The following is a 17,446-nucleotide window of genomic DNA, read 5'->3' as shown; positions in this document are numbered from 1 at the left end:
AGAGCTGCCAGCCTGCTTTGTTCACAGCCAAACAGGCTGTGAACAAAGCAGGCTGGCAGCTCTGAGTGTTCTCCTTTGTGAACAAAGCAGACTGGCAGCTCGTAGTGTTTAGGACTCCAGCATGAGTCTGAAATGCTTGCTGCCAGGACTGGTAGGGAGACCCCTAGTGGTCATTTCTTCAAAGTGGAAAATTAAATAGAAAGAAGCATATTTTTTAATAACATGCAATTGTAAAGTTATTCTGCATACATTAATCTATAATATATCAAAAGTTTTTTTGATGAGGTACCCTTTAAAGGGGTACTCTGGCGCTTAGACATCTTATCCCCTATACAAAGGATAGGGCATAAGATGCCTGGTCGCCGGGGTCCCGCCGCTGGGGACCCCTGTGATCTTGCACCCCAGTTAAAATCAGTCCCCATAGCATGTTCGCTCCGGCTCTGATTACCGGCAACTACGGGGCAGGCGGCGTGTGATGTCACGCCTCCGCCCCCTCAATGCAAGCCTATGGGAGGGGGCGTGACAGCTGTTGGAGTACCCCTTTAAGTACTAGAAAGCTTGATTTGATAGTTTTTTTTTTTTATGTTTTTTTTTTGTGTTTTTTATTCTGTAAAAACAGTCTCCATTTTAACAAACTTTTTTTGGTTTTTCTCGAAAAAACCCCTTTAGAATTGTTATGGTCATTGAAAATAACTTTAGACATGTTATGATTAGGAGTTATAAGCTAGGTAAGTGCATGGCAGTGCTTGCTTCCCTTCCTGGCTGTCAGTCAAATCAAACCTTTTTTTCTCCAGTCTATGCCATTGTTTCCTTACCAGGGGGCATCCAGCTGTTGCAAAACTACAACTCCTAGCATGCCCGGACAGCCTTTGGCTGTCCGGGCATACTGGGAGTTGTTGTTTTGCAACAGCTGGATGCCCCCTGGTTGCGAAAAACACTGATCTATCTATGCATAGAAAAGGTATGGAATGGAGTGATGCCGCACACTTCACGAGATTATAATTCTCAATCGCAGCGGGTCTCTGAAGTGAGAACACAACTTTTTGATATGTCTGGGCAACCTGTCCAAAGCTGTTTTTAAATGACAGTAACCCTTTAAACTACATCTGACAAACCTTTTTTCATTGACTTCAGTTAGGGGTAAAAACTCAGTTTTGAGGGGGGGGGGGGGGGGTGAAAATTGCCAAATATCAACAAGAACAGATAGTTAAAGAAATACTCTGGAGAAAACTATGTTTTCATATTTCTGCTGCCAGAAAGTTAAACAGATTTATAAGTTACATCTATGTAAAAATCTTTATCCTTTCAGTACTTAGCTGCTGTATACTACAGAGGAAGTGGTGTAGTTCTTTTCAGTCTAACCATAGTGTTCTCTGCTGCCACCACTGTCCCATCTTTGGAATGATCCAGAGCAGGAGAGGTTGGACAGTACCTGCTTTGGACAGTTCCTTACATGGACAGAGGTGGCAGCACAGAGCACTGTGGTCAGACTGGAAAGAACTACACAACTTCCTCTGGAGCATACAGCAGCTAAGTACTGGATTAAGATTTTTATAGAGTAAATTTTACAGATCTGTAAAACTTTCTGCCATCAGTTAAATAGAAAACATTTTGTTTCCTCCAGAGTACCCCTTTAAGGGGTACCCACATTTGCCTTGGAGGTTCCATTTGGAGCCTCTGTCACAGATTGTCACATTTGATGGGGGGGAGGGCAGCATACATCATTATTTTTTTTTTATTTTTTTTTATGGGAAAACCATAGAACAACAAACATGCCATGATGTAACCTGATGGAGAAGATACAGTGATCCCTCAACTTACAATGGCCTCAACATACAATAGTTTCAACATACAATGGTCTTTTTTGGACCATTGTAACTTGAAACCAGACTTAACATACAATGCTATGGAATCTGCGAAACGTGTCAATGGCTGGAAGAACCGACCAATCAGAATGGATATTTCACTGGTAAAACCCGTGTATTCCTAAAGTGCATGCACTGACTGGTGTCTGGTAGCACCCCCTACAGTACAGGGAGGTATTACATGTTCTGTACTCTTTACCTGTACCAGGGTTAGCTGCTCCTTTGGGCATCAGGTGAGGGCGGCTCCATTTTCCTTCTTTTTTTTATTTTTTATTTTTTTTTAGGACATTGTGTGTTCTGTACAGGATCCTGAAGAAGCTTCTGTCCTCTACATAGACCAGTGTTTCCCATAGAGGTTGCCTCCAGCTGTTGCAAAACTACAACTCCCAGCATGCCCGGACAGCCTTTGGCTGTCCGGGCATGCTGGGAGTTGTAGTTTTGCAACAGCTGGAGGTACCCTGGTTGGGAAACACTGAAATAGACAATGATTACAGCTCCCAGCAGATCTTTATTACTTTTATATATAAGGATTTGCTTTATCTGTATTAGTTATCTACTTATTTATCTTTAATCCTCACTTTTTCCTATTTTTGGATGACATTTTGGTGGCATCAGAATCAATTACCAGGTTTCCATAGAGTTATGGTCTCAACATACGATGGTTTCAACATACAATGGTCGTCCCAGAACCAATTAATATTGTAACTTGAGGGACCACTGTAATAGGGTCAGCTGTAATGGCTTGATCACAGCATGAATTCTATTTTTTTTTGCTAGGACAGAAGGAAAAGTAGTAAATTCAGGATGCAGATATGAACAGTGCCTATGGCCGGGCTGGATTGCAGGGCTTCTGTAATACAAATATATGTATCTGTTACATTTTGTCTGTAACTGGCCAGACACTTACCATTGTGGCAAAACCAGTGTGATCACAGAGCATAACCAATGTGTCTGCCACGTGTTACATGCAGATGTTGTTCTGGATTTAACACTTCCTATACATTAGCAAACTGTAAAATCTGAGCAGTTTTTTTCCACCATGTGTGAATTGCATTTTGTAAAAAACCATATTTCCTAGCATTGTCCCTTTTTTTCTTTTCTTTTTCTTTTTCTTTTTTTTACTTATACATTCTTTTGTGCAGGATCCAGGCTGAAAATCTGCAACCAGCCTGCCACGTCTTAATGTGGCCTCAGAGTTTACAGTTTTAGAAACTGTAGAATTTGATGCTGTTTCCTTATCCAAAAGTGTGATAGTGTTACTAATGTAGCTTCGCTTTTTTATTTTTTTTTATTTTTTTCCATTTCATGCTAGCAGACAGATGGAACTCAGCCAGAAGGGCAACAGCCACAAACACAAAACAGTGACAACACGGAGACAAAACCCACTCCGAAAAGGCTTCACGTGTCCAACATACCATTTCGCTTTCGAGACCCTGATCTACGTCAAATGTTTGGGGTGAGTGTTCTGCTTGATTCTGTAACCAAAGGAAGAGTTTTTAGACCCTTTTTTTGCTTAACCGCCATAACCTTTTTAAACGCTTAAATATGTTTTCATTATTTTTGTTTTTCCGCAGCAATTTGGCAAAATTCTTGACGTAGAAATAATTTTTAATGAAAGAGGCTCAAAGGTACGTATAAAATAAAAATTTCAGCTGCTTTAACTCTATTCCAGCAGATGTAAATTCATAACTTCTTTGTCTTAAATACGTTCCCAGGGTTTCAGGAAAATTGCATTTCAAATTTTTACCTGCCCCCCCCTTTTTCCCTTCTTATATGTGTACCTTTGAGCCCACTTGCCAATAAATCAATAAGTTTTATACTGCAAAAATATAGTTTGCATTTGCTGTTTTCAGGACTTATTTTAAGTATTTAACAATCTATACTTTTGCAGTATAGAACTATAAATTAACAGAAAAAAAGTAGTTGGCAATTTTTTCCTTTTACACATTTCGGAATGTCTCGGGCCCCTTACCAGATTCAGTTCTTTATATAAATGGGGCAGGGAGTAGACAAAGTAATATAAAAAAAAATGTACAAGGCTATGGAGTTTTCAGAAATACTGAACATTATGAAAGCTACATCTGTTTAAACAAATGTAACTTAATCTAGTTCTTTCCACATCTGGTTCAGTTTAACAAGTATAAGTTCATACTGCAATTCCCTTTTTTCCTGTTGGAATTGTGTCAGGAGAACAAATAGAATACGTGGCAGTATAATCTGTTCCAGGTTTCTTCTGCAGCCCAAACTTGGAGACTATAAAATATATGAAACTGGTCAATAGGAGCAGTTTTTGGTGTTTCTGTAGGCCTTCACAAGCTAGGGTAACAGGATTTGTGTAGGTCACATCACTTTTGTCACTCAAAAAAATGGGCATTAGTTTTAAAGGGGTACTCTGCCCCTAGACATCTTATCCCCTATCCAAAGGATAGGGGATAAGATGTCTAATTATGGGGGTCCCGCTGCTAGGGACCCCTGTGATCTCTGCTGCGGCACCCCAGACATCAGGTGCACAGAGCGAACTCCACTCTGCCGGATGACTGGCGATGCAGGGCGGAGGCTCGTGACCCCACGGCCATGCCCCCTCAATGCAAGTCTATGGGAGGGGGCGTGCCGCCGCTTCCCATAGACTTGCATTGAGGGGGTGTGGCCGAGACATCACGAGCGGGGCGCGGCCGTGATGTCATGAGCCTCCGGTGCTACACTTGACACACTAAATGAACGCCGGGTGCAGCAGGGAGACCGTGGGGGAGACCTGCCGCACCCGGCGATCCTTTGGATAGGATAAGATGTCTAGGGGCGGAGTACCCCTTTTAAGGCCCCGTCCAGATAGTCAAAATTCCCTTGGGCTGCTCTGAGTGACTTCTCATATTGACACATCTCCTTCTAATTTGTCCAATGCATTTTCCTATATGCAGTATCATCCTGTATTTTTTTTCATATAGTGTCATAAATAATTTCGATTTAGTTGTCCCAACACTTTTTACTCCCAAGCAATTTAGAAAGTTTCTCAAAGTAAACTAATTTTTTTTTCTTTTCTTTGAACTACTGCTAATAATCTGCCTGAGTGGGAAACCTTTGTGCTATTTTATATTGATCACTTTTTGTTTGAGATTTGCTGAAGACCTGGGAACCCGTATATGCTAGGAATGAAGTGAACAACAGTAGGTGAATAGGAAGAGAATAGGATTCCTCACTATTTTTTATATATATATATTTTTTTAAACTTTATAAACCTCATGACAATTTTAAAGGCTATTGACCTCTTTTTGGACTTTATTGCTTTGTATGTTTTTAATAAATAAAACGTTGTAGACTGGAGAAAGTGGGGGCACATCCCAGTGCATTATCGGTTAAAGGTTGTAATTTGTGTCTTTGGACACCCACAAGTGTACACTCACCACCTAGTGTGGAACAACACATTCGCATGCAAGCTTATGGGCTGCTGCTACATTTGCTCTTTTGTCCTTTCAGGATATTGTGATCTTAAATGGCTCCAATGGTACTGTGGTAGTCTCGGTAACATATATCCAAAAAAGAGATTCGAGAGGCACTAACCTAGAGGTGCAGAGAAAAACAACCTCTTTATTTTATAGCAGCATGGACATACAAGCAGCGGTGAGCGCAGATGCCAGCAGGATTAGCCAGGGGCGCTTTGATGACTGTGCCAACCCATGTATCTATCTGTAGTATATGAACGTGTTGTGTGGGTTACTGATGAGGGTAGTAGTCCCTGAGGTGTCTCTTGGCTGAGTGATGCAACCAAGAGTTCCTTGGTAGACCCCACAATATCATTTTAAAATAAAGTGGTTTCCCTTAGCCAAAGGAGAGAGACTTTTACTAGCCAATTTGAACTGTAAACTTAACTCCTGATGCAGATCAATACAATGCAGATACTTTGAATGCAGATTTAATCTCTACAGTTTTTGTAGTACAATTTTAGTTTTAAGAGAAGTTGAGTACTTGTCACTGTCCCTTTTTTAAAAATGATATGCTGTTCAGAATATGCTTTTAGCAGATGGGGTTTTCTTTAGTGCTTTCATAGGTATCCAGATGTGTATATTATAGATGTAGATTATAGGACATCTGCAGCAAAAGACAACTTATCCCATATCTACAGGATAGGGGAAAAGTGTTTGATCGCGGGGGGTCCAACCACTGGGACCCCGACCGCTGTGATCCCCCCCCCCCCCCCCCGCGATCTCCTGCACGGGGCCACAGCTCTCCCGTGCAGGAGGCGTGCCGGCCAAATTGTGACGTCGTGGCTGACACGCCTTCTCCATGTAGTTCTATGGGAGAGGCAGGGATGCAGCGTTCTTGTCTCCCCGCCGCTCCCATAGAGCTGTATGTGGAGGGGGGGTACTGTCGACCTTAGAGAGCGCTCACGTAGAGCGGCAATGCAGGGGGCCCTTTTGGGAGATCGCAGGGGTTCCTAGTGGTCGGACCCCCCTGAGATCAGACACTTATCCCTTATCCTGTGGATAAAGGGATAAGTTGTCTTTTGCTCCAGATGTCCTTTAATGTAGTTGACTCTGGTGCACTTACTTGCTTAAGCTAACTGTACAAGGATTCTTATGTGGGATGAACTGTGACTGAAGTAGAGAACTTCATTCCAATAACCTTTTTGGAAATATGCAACACTACATTCCAAAAGGTGTTTCCATGATAAGTTCCCCCGACTTAACTAGTGAGACACTGGAAACATGACCTGAGGAAGAACAAAACCAGTGTCTTCGCGACAGTCATTGTACAACTTGCCTTTGTTTCTATCCCTTTAGTAGACTTGTGTGAGGAGTTTATAAATCCATGAGGCTGGACCGTAGGCTAGGCAAACTGGCGTGATTTTACTTGTAGACAGGTCTAGTGAACTTTTGTGGCCTATTTGTAGCATGAGCCTGGCTTTAGCTTGGCCTATATTCACTATTGCAGTCCCCTCAGAAGTGTGACAGGAGCGGCCAAGCAACATGTGCTCCCCTGATTAAAGGAAAACTATCAGCTTTCTACCCCCACACTAACCAGCGGTACTGAACGCTAATGAGTTTGGTCCTTACCATGCCCGGATCCGCCGCACCGTTCGGCCGTAATCTATTTTTGGAATATGCAAATGAGGTGCTAACTGGCACTCTGACGTCAGTGCCGCTGGCCGCAGCGCCGCCCTGCTCAATATTCCTCCCCTCCCTTTGCCTCTCCCTCTTCTCCCCCGCTCTGTAATGGAGAGAGGGGAGGAATATTGATGAGCTGGGCGGTGCTGCTGCCAGCAGCACTGACCTCACAGTGCCAGTTAGCCCGGCCAGTGCCAGTTAGCACCTCATTTGCATATTCCAAAAATAGAATATTAAGGCCAAATGGCATGGCGGATCCGGGCACGGTAAGGACCAAACTGATCAGTGTCCCCGGCACTACCAGACAGTACTGCTGGTTAGTGCGGGGGGGGGGGGGGGGGGGGGGGAGAATGCTGACAGTTTTCCTTTTTAAGGTCAGGTTCCTGCACTTTTTACACAGCAGGAACACCATTCCTATTAGAAGTCCTGCAGGGCCAGCTCTTGAGTGGAGGAGTTCCCACACTTCTTTTTTTCCCCAGGACTCCACCCCTGGTAAGAACTCAACAAACTAGAACCACCTCCTTCTCAGGTTAGGGTGGGGAAATTTGGGACATCTGCAAACGTAGTCTAGGAGCTTTTACATGTGGCTAGATTCTGCTCTCTTTACAGTTGGCAAATGCAATACAATTTTAACAAACCCTTAACCCTTTTAACGCAGTAAGATTGTGTATGCATGTTATGACAGAAAAATACACGTGAAATGTAGAAAGCATAGTCTTTTTTTTTCCTCAAACGTCGGACGGTGTCCATTTGGAAGTATCAGTTTTGTTGACATGAGGAGAAAGTCTCCCTGCCGAACCATTGGAGCCATTTTAGTAAATAAAACACTTTAAAAAAATATTTATTTATTTAAACTTTCAGACAGTTTGTCTTCTGCAGCTGGTAAGTCATACAATACAAGCTGCGGGATGCTACTATGTGCTCATTCCAACAGACAAGCATTCGGACTGCTCGGGATACAACTCCTTTCTTCAAATCCAAGCTTATTTGAATACTCCTCAGAGAGGAGAGAGGGGTCTTCCTTAATATAATACCTACATTTCAATAAAGTCTGCAAGTGTCCATAGCCTTTAAGGTTAAACTCCGGTGTCCTCAATAAAATGAAACCGGATCTAGATGTTATCCAAATTATCCGCTAATGTGTAAATGCATTGTAGTGGTTTATTATAGTTCAGACTCTGTGTTCATCTTCTGTATATAGCAATTATTAGCAGTTATACATAATAAAACGAACGGCGCATAATATTCTTGCTGGGAACAATTGCTAATAACTGCTATGAGGAACATAAACTTTCATTCCTTTCTTCCTTGATGTGGACAACAGCAGCGGTCAACTGAACAATAAAACATGATTTGTTAAATAGATTTAGAAGGAGATTATGTTGAATCTGGAATTCATGGTTACAAATGGACAATTTTTCAAAAGATATCGCAAGCAAGCTGCCTGGTTTTTTTATTTTATTTTTTGTTTTTTTTAAAGATTTTTATACAGCCTGGGGGAGATTTATCAAAACCTGTGTAGAGGAAGAGTGGTGCAGTTGCCCATAGCAACCAATCAGATCGCTTCTTAAATTTTTTACAGGCCTCTTTAAAAATGAAAGAAGCGACCTGATTGGTTGCTATGGGCAACTGCACCCCTCCTGCTCTGCGCAGGTTTTCATAAATCTCCCCCCTATGTTTTATTTTTTGCAGTATTTTAAAATAAGAATATGCAGCATCTGTATATTTGCTAATTTGTCACTACGTATGTGTTCTTTTTATAGTAATCGTCTGTTCAGGTAATTATGTCTTCCTTTATGGGATGCCTATGGCCAACTTTTTTTATTTTTTTTTCCCCCCCTCTTTTTAGAACTGGTTAACCTTACAGGGTGTTGGTCTGTATCTTAGTGAAATCACTGATCTTTGCATTACTAGGCTTGTTTCTAATACCAGCTATTACAAATACTTTTCATGCTCCCTTCCCCTGTCTAAGTAAAGTTTTGTTTGCGAAATCTTTTGAAAGAGAAAAAAAAGTGATTTGTTCTTATTTCTATTTTTGTGTTCTTATTTGTGTTTTTTTGATAACATTTTGTATTCTGAACAGTCCATAGGAAACGGAAAATCCTTCTCGGTTATAAATTAACATTTACAGTTTCATGGTAAATTTTTACTTTTTCAGACAGGGATAATATATGCCTCTTCTAATCTTTTTCTACCCACTTTTTTTCTGAAATTATTTTTATTTTTGTTTTTATAATCTGCCATCAGAAGTCTGATTCCCAGTCATACTTTTTAAGCTGAATTCTTAATGGGCAATGACAATGGAAATGGGTGTTCCTGGCTATAAACCAACAAGTAATACATGCAGTGTGATCCCAATTGAAATTCATGCTTAGTTTTTAGAACTATTGACTGTGGTATTAGAAATTGCAGTGTGCAGATTGGTAACAGGATGGATGTATAGGATGTGATAGACTTGTGCTTGATCTGTACTTAATTTGTCATTGACCCCAATCCTTGGCAGTTTACAATAAACCAAGTTATGCCAATAGTTTGTTGGTATAATGTGGTCCCCCATCGGATCGATCTATAGACAAAAATTTAGTCAACTAGGCTGTTCAATGTAGTCGAAATTAAAAATAATTGCCATTCATCAGTTCAATGTGGATCTGTACGTAACCTAATGTGTCACACATCCACAAAGATCTTCCATCACATGAAAAGTTACCACTTATTTGTGAATACATGAGGTTGGGCAAAGATTGATTTTTGTCCTAACTTTTCAGTATTCTGGTGTGTTGCTGGCAGATCTTGTTTTTCATCCTTTTCACGCTAGAGTGCACTTTGGAAGTGAAATGTATTATTCCCGTTGCTTATATAGAGCCCGCATGTTCTGCACACATAAGTCTCGTCAATCCTCGTCCCCGGTGGGGCTCACAATCTCATTTTTCTCTTACTGAGGCCAATTTAATTAATTGGTGGTCAGAGATGGATAGCCTAGATGACAAAAAGGCAGGAACAAAGGGCTTCATAGGGTAGTATTTCTGTATAGGGATGGCTAAGACCATAAAAAAGGTATAAAGGTATAAAAAATTATTTTCTATATGTTGAGACACAAACTGGGAAGGGGCTATACCACACCAATGGGGGGTCGGTGCGTAACCGTCTTATTTCTGCCACCACCATCAGCACTTTTAAATTCAAAAATATTTATCCAGGCAGCACCAATTTTTTAAGGTTAGAGGCTTTTTACCCAATTTTTACTTAATGTCTATATTTTAGGAAACCAAAGTTACTTATTTCATTTTGACTTTTTTATTAAATGTATATTTCTAGGAAGTTCAACCATGCCTGGCTTCTCAAAAGCTGATGCCCACCTTGGATGTTCTTTGCACCCGCCAGCACCTCTTTCTCCAGCTGTACCCACAAAAAACTTTTAAAAAAAATCTACTAAATGTGAGCAGACTAATAAAAGTACTGGTGCAGCTCACAATTATACAGTGGCCGAGGTAGATTGGGCAATACACTTATACCAAAGGTGTGTAAATTTAGGATAAATAAGACAAGCCCACGCCTCAAGGACAGTGATAATAGATGTAATAAATTTATAAAATTGCTTAATACTTTATTGGCTTATTGTTTGTATAAACCTTATTATGTTTTATGTTATATCTATGTGATTATTCCTCCCACAAGGGCCCTGTGAGGGGGAATATATATGGAATTTACATTTTAATAAACTTTATTCATTTGATATTTGAAGCACGGTCTCAGCCCATAAATTATGCTATTTTATAAATGTATTACATCCTATTATCACTGTCCTTGAGGTGTGGGCTTGTCGTCTTTCTTATTTATCCTAAATGTGAGCCTAAGTCCCAATATAAATGCAGGGGAACTTGGTCTACAGGATGCAATTATTTAGTATAACGCTTGTCCTGACCGGTCCCCCTCCTTAGATTTTAGTGGTAAATTTATTGTACATTTGTCAGTAAAGCTATCCAAAATTTTGTGTGTGGAAGAGCCCAACCTATAGGACCAATACTTAAAGGGTTTTAGTGGAAGGACCTTATTTAAGATGATCATAATAAAATGTGAGCATTTTCTAATATTTGTACAATCTTAAGCAGTCACACTTTTTCTTACAGCAGCTTTGTTGCGCTGTACAAAGTCTAATGTTCATCATGCTCAATCGGTGGGTTTATGGCACTTTGTCTTATCCTTTTAATGATAGCTCTCCATTCTCATGTGTGTTCCTACTGAGTCCCCTGGGAATTAATTTGAACATCTGCAACATCATGTTGGGGGGAGAAATTATGAAAGGGGTACTCTGGTGGAAAACCTTTCTTTTTTTTTTTTTCACCAGAGTACCCCTGCTTGTACACCGGAGTACAAGCAGCCCAAGCGTTGGTTTTAAATGTGGCTGTCGACAAGTGAGCTTAAAATTCTTTGTCCCCAGTTAAATTTGGGGGAAAACTGACGTCATAAGCCAAAAATTGAGCCATTGAGCTATTCCACACACACAGACACATCGAAGCCAGAGTTTTAATTCATAAATAAAGGAGTATATAAATGAACAAATGAAATGACTTATTTTACACAAAATCAGTCTCGGTGGAAGCACTTGCTAAAGGTGATGTATTTCTTGTTGGGGGTTTTTTAAACCCATTAGTCAATATCCTGTTATTGCCTGGCATTTTTTAAAGGTTTTATCCCATTCAGCTATGTGGAATCAGAATTAAAAATGGCCACTTAATTTTTATTTTATTTTTATTCCCCCTTCTATTTCCCTTTTCCCCATTTTCCCTGGAGGTATATTCACTGTCACTGCCCCCTCACATTGCATGTGTCTGAAGAGCATCAACATGACAGATTAGCGCTCTGTGTTTTCTGGTCTTTCACTGTTGCCAAGTTTTAAAACAAATAAGAAGTTTTGACGTTATGTGGTTTTTTTTATTTTTTTTTATTTTTTTTAAATTCTGGCTCTTTTGGCGGCTGATGTTTTTCTTATGCCCCCTTACTCCTTTTCACCTCTCCTGTCCCTTCTCTTTTCTTCCCCCTTCCCTTCTCTAATGATTTGCATGTATGTCTCCCCTTTGCACGCAGGGTTTTGGTTTTGTAACTTTTGAAACTAGCGCGGATGCTGACCGGGCCCGGGAGAAATTGCACAGCACGGTGATTGAGGGGCGAAAAATCGAGGTGCATGTCTTTACCTGAAACTGAAAGATTGCTAAATGCCAGCAGCTGCACCCCATTCTATCCTTCCTTTTTACACTTGTCTTCTCTTTCTTGCAGTTCTTCATATGGCCCTGATTATCTTTAATTGCTTGGCTCCTGTTTTTAGCTCATGTATTATAAGCTTATGTAACTTCCTAATTTGTACATTCAGCTATCATCCATTCTGTTTCCCCAAACTCAAACCCTCCATGAAAATACTTTGTTCCTTATCCTAATTTTGTTTGCCTATCTTACACTGATAATGCTATATTAGCGATCGACTAACATTTACAGGAGACATATTTTAATACATCCTGACATTCTCCTCCTCTAACATGAAGATCAAACTTCCACCTCCCCTCACCAATGCCATTGGATACATTGTTTACACTTTTGACTAGAATGCTGAATTTTGCACAGCCCCCCTTCTCTACCACAAGTGCAACCTTAAAGTGTAACCGTTGTTTCGCTAGTACAAGCAAACTGTGTAATAACTTATTTCATAAAAAGCCTTTTTCTCCACTTATCAGACTCCTCTCCTCTTTCCCCCCCCCTGCCTCCTGCACTGATCACTCCTTCTTGGTTCCCTGGTAATCTGTCATCTTTGCTACTTTTCTGAAGATGGATTTTATCAGTTCACTGAGGGATCGGGTTACATGGGGAGGGAAGTGGTAGCAGGAGAAGGGAGCTGCTGGAGAGAGGCCGAGGCACACACAGATACTGCTGCTTCTAGTAAGTATTACTCTATTGCCAAACAATTTTGGTTTCATTACTAGGAGCTGGATCTCCTTTTCTCTTAGCTGTGTATGAGACAACATAGCAGCTCGTCTCAACCCACTGTGGAGATGAAAACTGAAATTTTTTGATGGAAACACTACTGAAAAAATGCTAGCTTTAGTATTTCACTGCTTATTGTGAAAAATCTGAAACTACTGTTACACTTTAAAACCTGTAGATTGGTGTGTCTGCATGGTACTAACGGTAAAATAGTGTTTTTGTTTATATGCTTTTATTCTTTTTCTTCTATCTTTTATTTTAAAATCATCAAAAGGTTTAATTCACATCACTTTTTTTTTTTTTTTACATAATGATAGCAGTATGTACCAGGAACAAAGTGTCCATATGTATACTCTACCATGCCTGTAGAAGTCTGTGGACCATGTGAAAGCCCAATGGTCTCCTCTTCCACGTTCAGTGGGAGACCTAGAGGTTGGGCCTCCACCAATCTTAAATCTCTTTGAAGAAAAAAAAGTGTTGTGAACCTAACCTAATGTCACTCTATTTTTTTCAGTTTAGTCTCTTGTTCCCTTGAATGTGCCACATTTTTCCTTTTTAAGGGACTTTCCCAGTGCTAGGTGGTTAATGTGTGATTACGCCCCCCCATTGAGTTTAGCATGTGCATTGCTGCTACATACAAACTGCAGCACTGTTCCAACTCAACTTGAGGGGGATATGGAGATGTTTAATCACCTGTTTTAGTCAGTGGGTTGGTCTTTGTGGGACTAACCCCCCTATTCCCACCCCTGGTGATCATATGTTTATCACATACCCTGGTAAATCCCTTTTAAACAATTTCTTTGATACATTTAAATCATGCTTTCTAACAGCCATATGCTTGTTCGCCCCCGTTAGTAGCTGCCCCTGTGTGTACAAATTAATGATTTACTGCTAACAAATAAGCTTAGGTTTCCTATTTGAATTTCTTTTTATTTTATTATTTTGCTAAATCCCTAACTTGTGTCTAAGCTTCACTGTTGCTACAAACCCATCATTCTTTTCTGTTCTCACATCAGATATTCACCTTCCTGCTAAAACTTAACTAGTTATACTTTTGTACAACACACTACTATATTCTAGATGTAGTCCAGTAGTCTGCAGGCATCCGGTTTTAGAGCAAAAGGAGAGTCCTACTCTGACAGTCTTCCTAAATTGTGTGTGCCTACAGAGATATAGCGATCAGTCAGAATTGGACCGCCCACTGGACTCCTATGCCCAGAATAGGTAGAGGTTTAAATAAATAAATATGACTAGTTCTAGTTATCAAATATTTAGAGCTCCTTCTGCTTTGGATCAGAGTGCCCGCAGATTAGGCTCAATTATCAATGTTGCAGGTTCCTATAATTGTAAATATTAATTTTTACCTGTAGGAATGTTATACCATGTAGCTACCAGAACATCTATCTCTTTGGTAATAAGCCTATGGACCAAGGAGTATATTAAAAATTGTTGGGCATATGTGGCAGCCATTTCAAATTGACCTTTTCAAATGTTTATAAATTCTTGCAGCTTTGAGTAGTATTTACAAATACACTATGGTAGTTTCTTAAAGGGGTATTGCGGTTTCAACAAATAAACGTTAAGTTCATAATGAACAGTTACTAAAATTTCCAATGTGTTTTCTTATAGGAGTTCAGGGCTGGTTTTCATGCTGATGGATTCAATTTAAAGGGAATCTGTAATTATTATCACCCACACTAACCTATTGGTATAGCCTTGTACTGCGGGTGATACTAGCTGATCCCCGATCTGTGCTTTTGTTCCACTGATATATTAAGAGCTTGGTGCACTGGAGGCGTTCCTAATCCCCCCCCCCCCCCCCCGCCATTCACAGGGGCATCAGTCTTCGATCTTCATATGAAGCGCTTCCTACCCTGTGCTAAGGCTCCTATGCTACAGAATGGAGCTCCACTCTGCAGCTTAAAAGCCTCAGCACAGGGGGAAGAAGCACATACAGGGGTTTGGGTATGCCCCCTGTGCACAAAGCTCATGATTAGTATCTGAAGGGAGAGTATCTGCGTAACGAAAGCACAGATTGAGGATCGGTATGTATCCTTTTATCTGTAGGTTAGTGCAGATTTTACTGACAAGATTCCCATTGTGTGGGTAGCTGAGGAGACAGAATCCAACCATGTTATCATCTCTGAACTCCTCTACAATGCATCGATAAAATACCACCCCTGCTCAGTACGCCTATGAAGAATCCAGAGCTCTGCTATACTGTTTTAGAGCCTTGAGGTCCAGCAATGACCTGTTGAAGGGCTACATTCACTTTTCTCCTCCTCCCCTTTTTTTTTTCTCTTTAATAGTGTGTGTTTTTTTTTAACAGAAAGCTTTTTAAGTTCTGCTTTCTGCATCGGTTTGTATCATATGGCTTAATTTTTCTTATTTTTTCATCAATTGAAAGCTCTACGAAGAAAAAAAAACTGTCAAACCGGATGGAGCCATAGTATACCTATCCATTTGCCATAGGATCTGTCATGATCCTATTTTGTATTCGGATCCTGTATTGTATTCTAAATATAAAAAAAAAAAAATGAAAGACCGCACAATGAACTGTCCCCCAGTTACATCATTTAAATCTGTCTTTAGTTAGCTATACATTAGTGACTCTATTAATGGCAGGACATTAAATTTTACTGTCGTAAGAATTACAGCTGTAAAATTGATGCATGTATGAATAAACTGGCCATTTTACTATTGTGTTCAATAGAGCATAAAAGTAGTTAAAAAAATAAATAAAAATGTTGTAAACATGGCTTTAAAAGATTGTCCGGTGGGATTATAGTTCTGATTGTCCTCAGGCTGCCTAATAAAAGAGCAAACGCGAACTCCCCTTCCTCCACTCCCTCATAGCTCCGGCATTGGGGTGCCCCGTCTCTGGCCGGTCACTCTGCTTTTCCCTGAGCTGAAAATTCTTGCATCTACAGCTGGGAGAACTGACTGTAGTGGCGTCACGTCTCCTGCCGCAGAAACCCGGGGGTGGGGGTGGGGGTGGGGTCAGGGGAAGAGTTCCATTAGCAATCGGACATTTTATCCTCTATCCTTTGGATAGGGGATAAGATGTCTAGGGTTGGAGTACCCCTTTTTAAAGTGTTTTATTAGGCAGGCTGGGGACAATGAGCAAAAATATAAAATTTCAGGATCTTCACATTTATTATGAATATTTTTTTTTCTATCTTAAACGATTACCATTGAAGTGCAGTTATCAGAGCTCTGCCTCCACCTGAGCCATATTCAGATTCTTCATGAACTTATTTAGAAAACCTATTGGAAAATTAGGATATTTCAATAATCAAAGAATAAAAACGTGTTTCCTGAAGCTGGAATACCCCTTTAATGCCCCCGGGAAGGTTAAGTAAGCTTTGCTTTCACTCTTCACAAGAACAAGTTTGTTTGTGTTTGTTTGTGTTTGTTTTGTTTTTTACTCCTATTTCTCCCATACCTTTTTCATTTGTCTTTTGTCCCTGCTCTGAAATTCATGACTCTTCTATATTTAGAGTGCTTTTGTTATCTGCATGCTACCTTAAATGCCTCTGGTTATTTTCTTTCTGCTTTTGACTTATACCCATTTTATCAATGTTTTTTTTTTTTTTTTTAAAGGTGTGAGAGCTTGAGGTGTGTGTGTGTTTACTTAATTTGAGAGAGTGGGTACATTAGAATGTATTGTGTTTTTTTTATTTTATTTTTTTCACGTTAAACTTTAATGAATGTATTTTTCGAACACCAACATCTTCTTTAAAATCTAAGTAGTTGCTTTCATTTAATTCTAGCAGCTAATGTCATAAATTTACACCGGATTGGAGTTTACATACACTAAAATAATAGTTGTGCTGGCACATTAATTCATATATAAGAAAAGAAAATACTCAGTTTATTTTATTGCTATAACCTGCACTGAATATTCACCCTATTGTGTCATTTTATATGAACCTGTCATTACTTTGGGCTATTAAAGCAGTGACCTGCCATTCTAGTGCTTATAAATGCCTCTTCTAGTTATACCCCTGATGAAACTGACAAGTCATCTGGGTGGTGCTGCAGTAGTGACTAGTCATGGTGTACAGGCTGTTAGGGATCACAGGCTATGTGCACGCAGTTTATTTGTTTTTTTTACATATTACCCTAATTAGTTATTTTTTTTACATATTTCGAGATTTGAAGCTGCCCAAAAACAGCTGTTTCCCTCCCATTTAATTCAATGGCCAAACATTTTTGTTCCCATAATTTTCATGCACATAAAATTAAGTGCAAGATATATATTTTTTGGGATCACTTTATATATTTCTACATTCTTAAGCAAAGAAGACAAAAGTTTCCATCAGGCACTGCTGCAGCGCAGTCTTAGTGTGTATTGGACTTAATATGCCATGTGTGGTAACGTACTGCTGTGGTGGACTCAGTGTGAGGTGCGTCTTCAATGAAACAACTGAACATATAATCCAATGCATGACTCTTGAAGTATACTTCAAGAGTCTTATATATTTCTATAGTTTCGGCACACTTTTT

The 17,446-nt window shown here is 39.9% G+C and overlaps 1 protein-coding gene and 1 long non-coding RNA gene across 8 annotated transcripts in view; one reads left to right on the top strand and one right to left on the bottom strand.

The window, feature by feature from the left end:
- RBFOX2 (RNA binding fox-1 homolog 2) overlaps positions 1-17,446 on the top strand; it is a 129,679-nt gene that overhangs the window by 37,688 nt on the left and 74,545 nt on the right. For 6 of the 7 annotated variants that reach the window (XR_008844829.1, XM_056523705.1, XM_056523703.1 and 3 more), the window contains exons 3-5: positions 3,178-3,321; positions 3,440-3,493; positions 12,050-12,142. Coding sequence is in view for 6 of the 7 variants with exons in the window: in XM_056523705.1 (XP_056379680.1) it covers positions 3,178-3,321; positions 3,440-3,493; positions 12,050-12,142 (291 nt within the window). In the remaining variant the exon portion in view is untranslated. The remainder of the gene's footprint in view (positions 1-3,177; positions 3,322-3,439; positions 3,494-12,049; positions 12,143-17,446) is intronic. The other variant, XM_056523701.1, reaches the window with a different exon arrangement.
- Positions 1-17,446, bottom strand: part of LOC130275576 (uncharacterized) — a 65,366-nt gene that overhangs the window by 7,518 nt on the left and 40,402 nt on the right. Inside the window, exon 3 of the long non-coding RNA XR_008844830.1 lies at positions 3,281-3,340. This is a non-coding gene — a long non-coding RNA (uncharacterized LOC130275576). The remainder of the gene's footprint in view (positions 1-3,280; positions 3,341-17,446) is intronic.

The sequence above is a fragment of the Hyla sarda genome, chromosome 6, assembly GCF_029499605.1.
Source record: "Hyla sarda isolate aHylSar1 chromosome 6, aHylSar1.hap1, whole genome shotgun sequence".
NCBI classification, from domain to species: domain Eukaryota; kingdom Metazoa; phylum Chordata; class Amphibia; order Anura; family Hylidae; genus Hyla; species Hyla sarda.
Note: the sequence above shows the minus strand (reverse complement) of the source record. Positions and strands in the feature narration are given on the sequence as shown.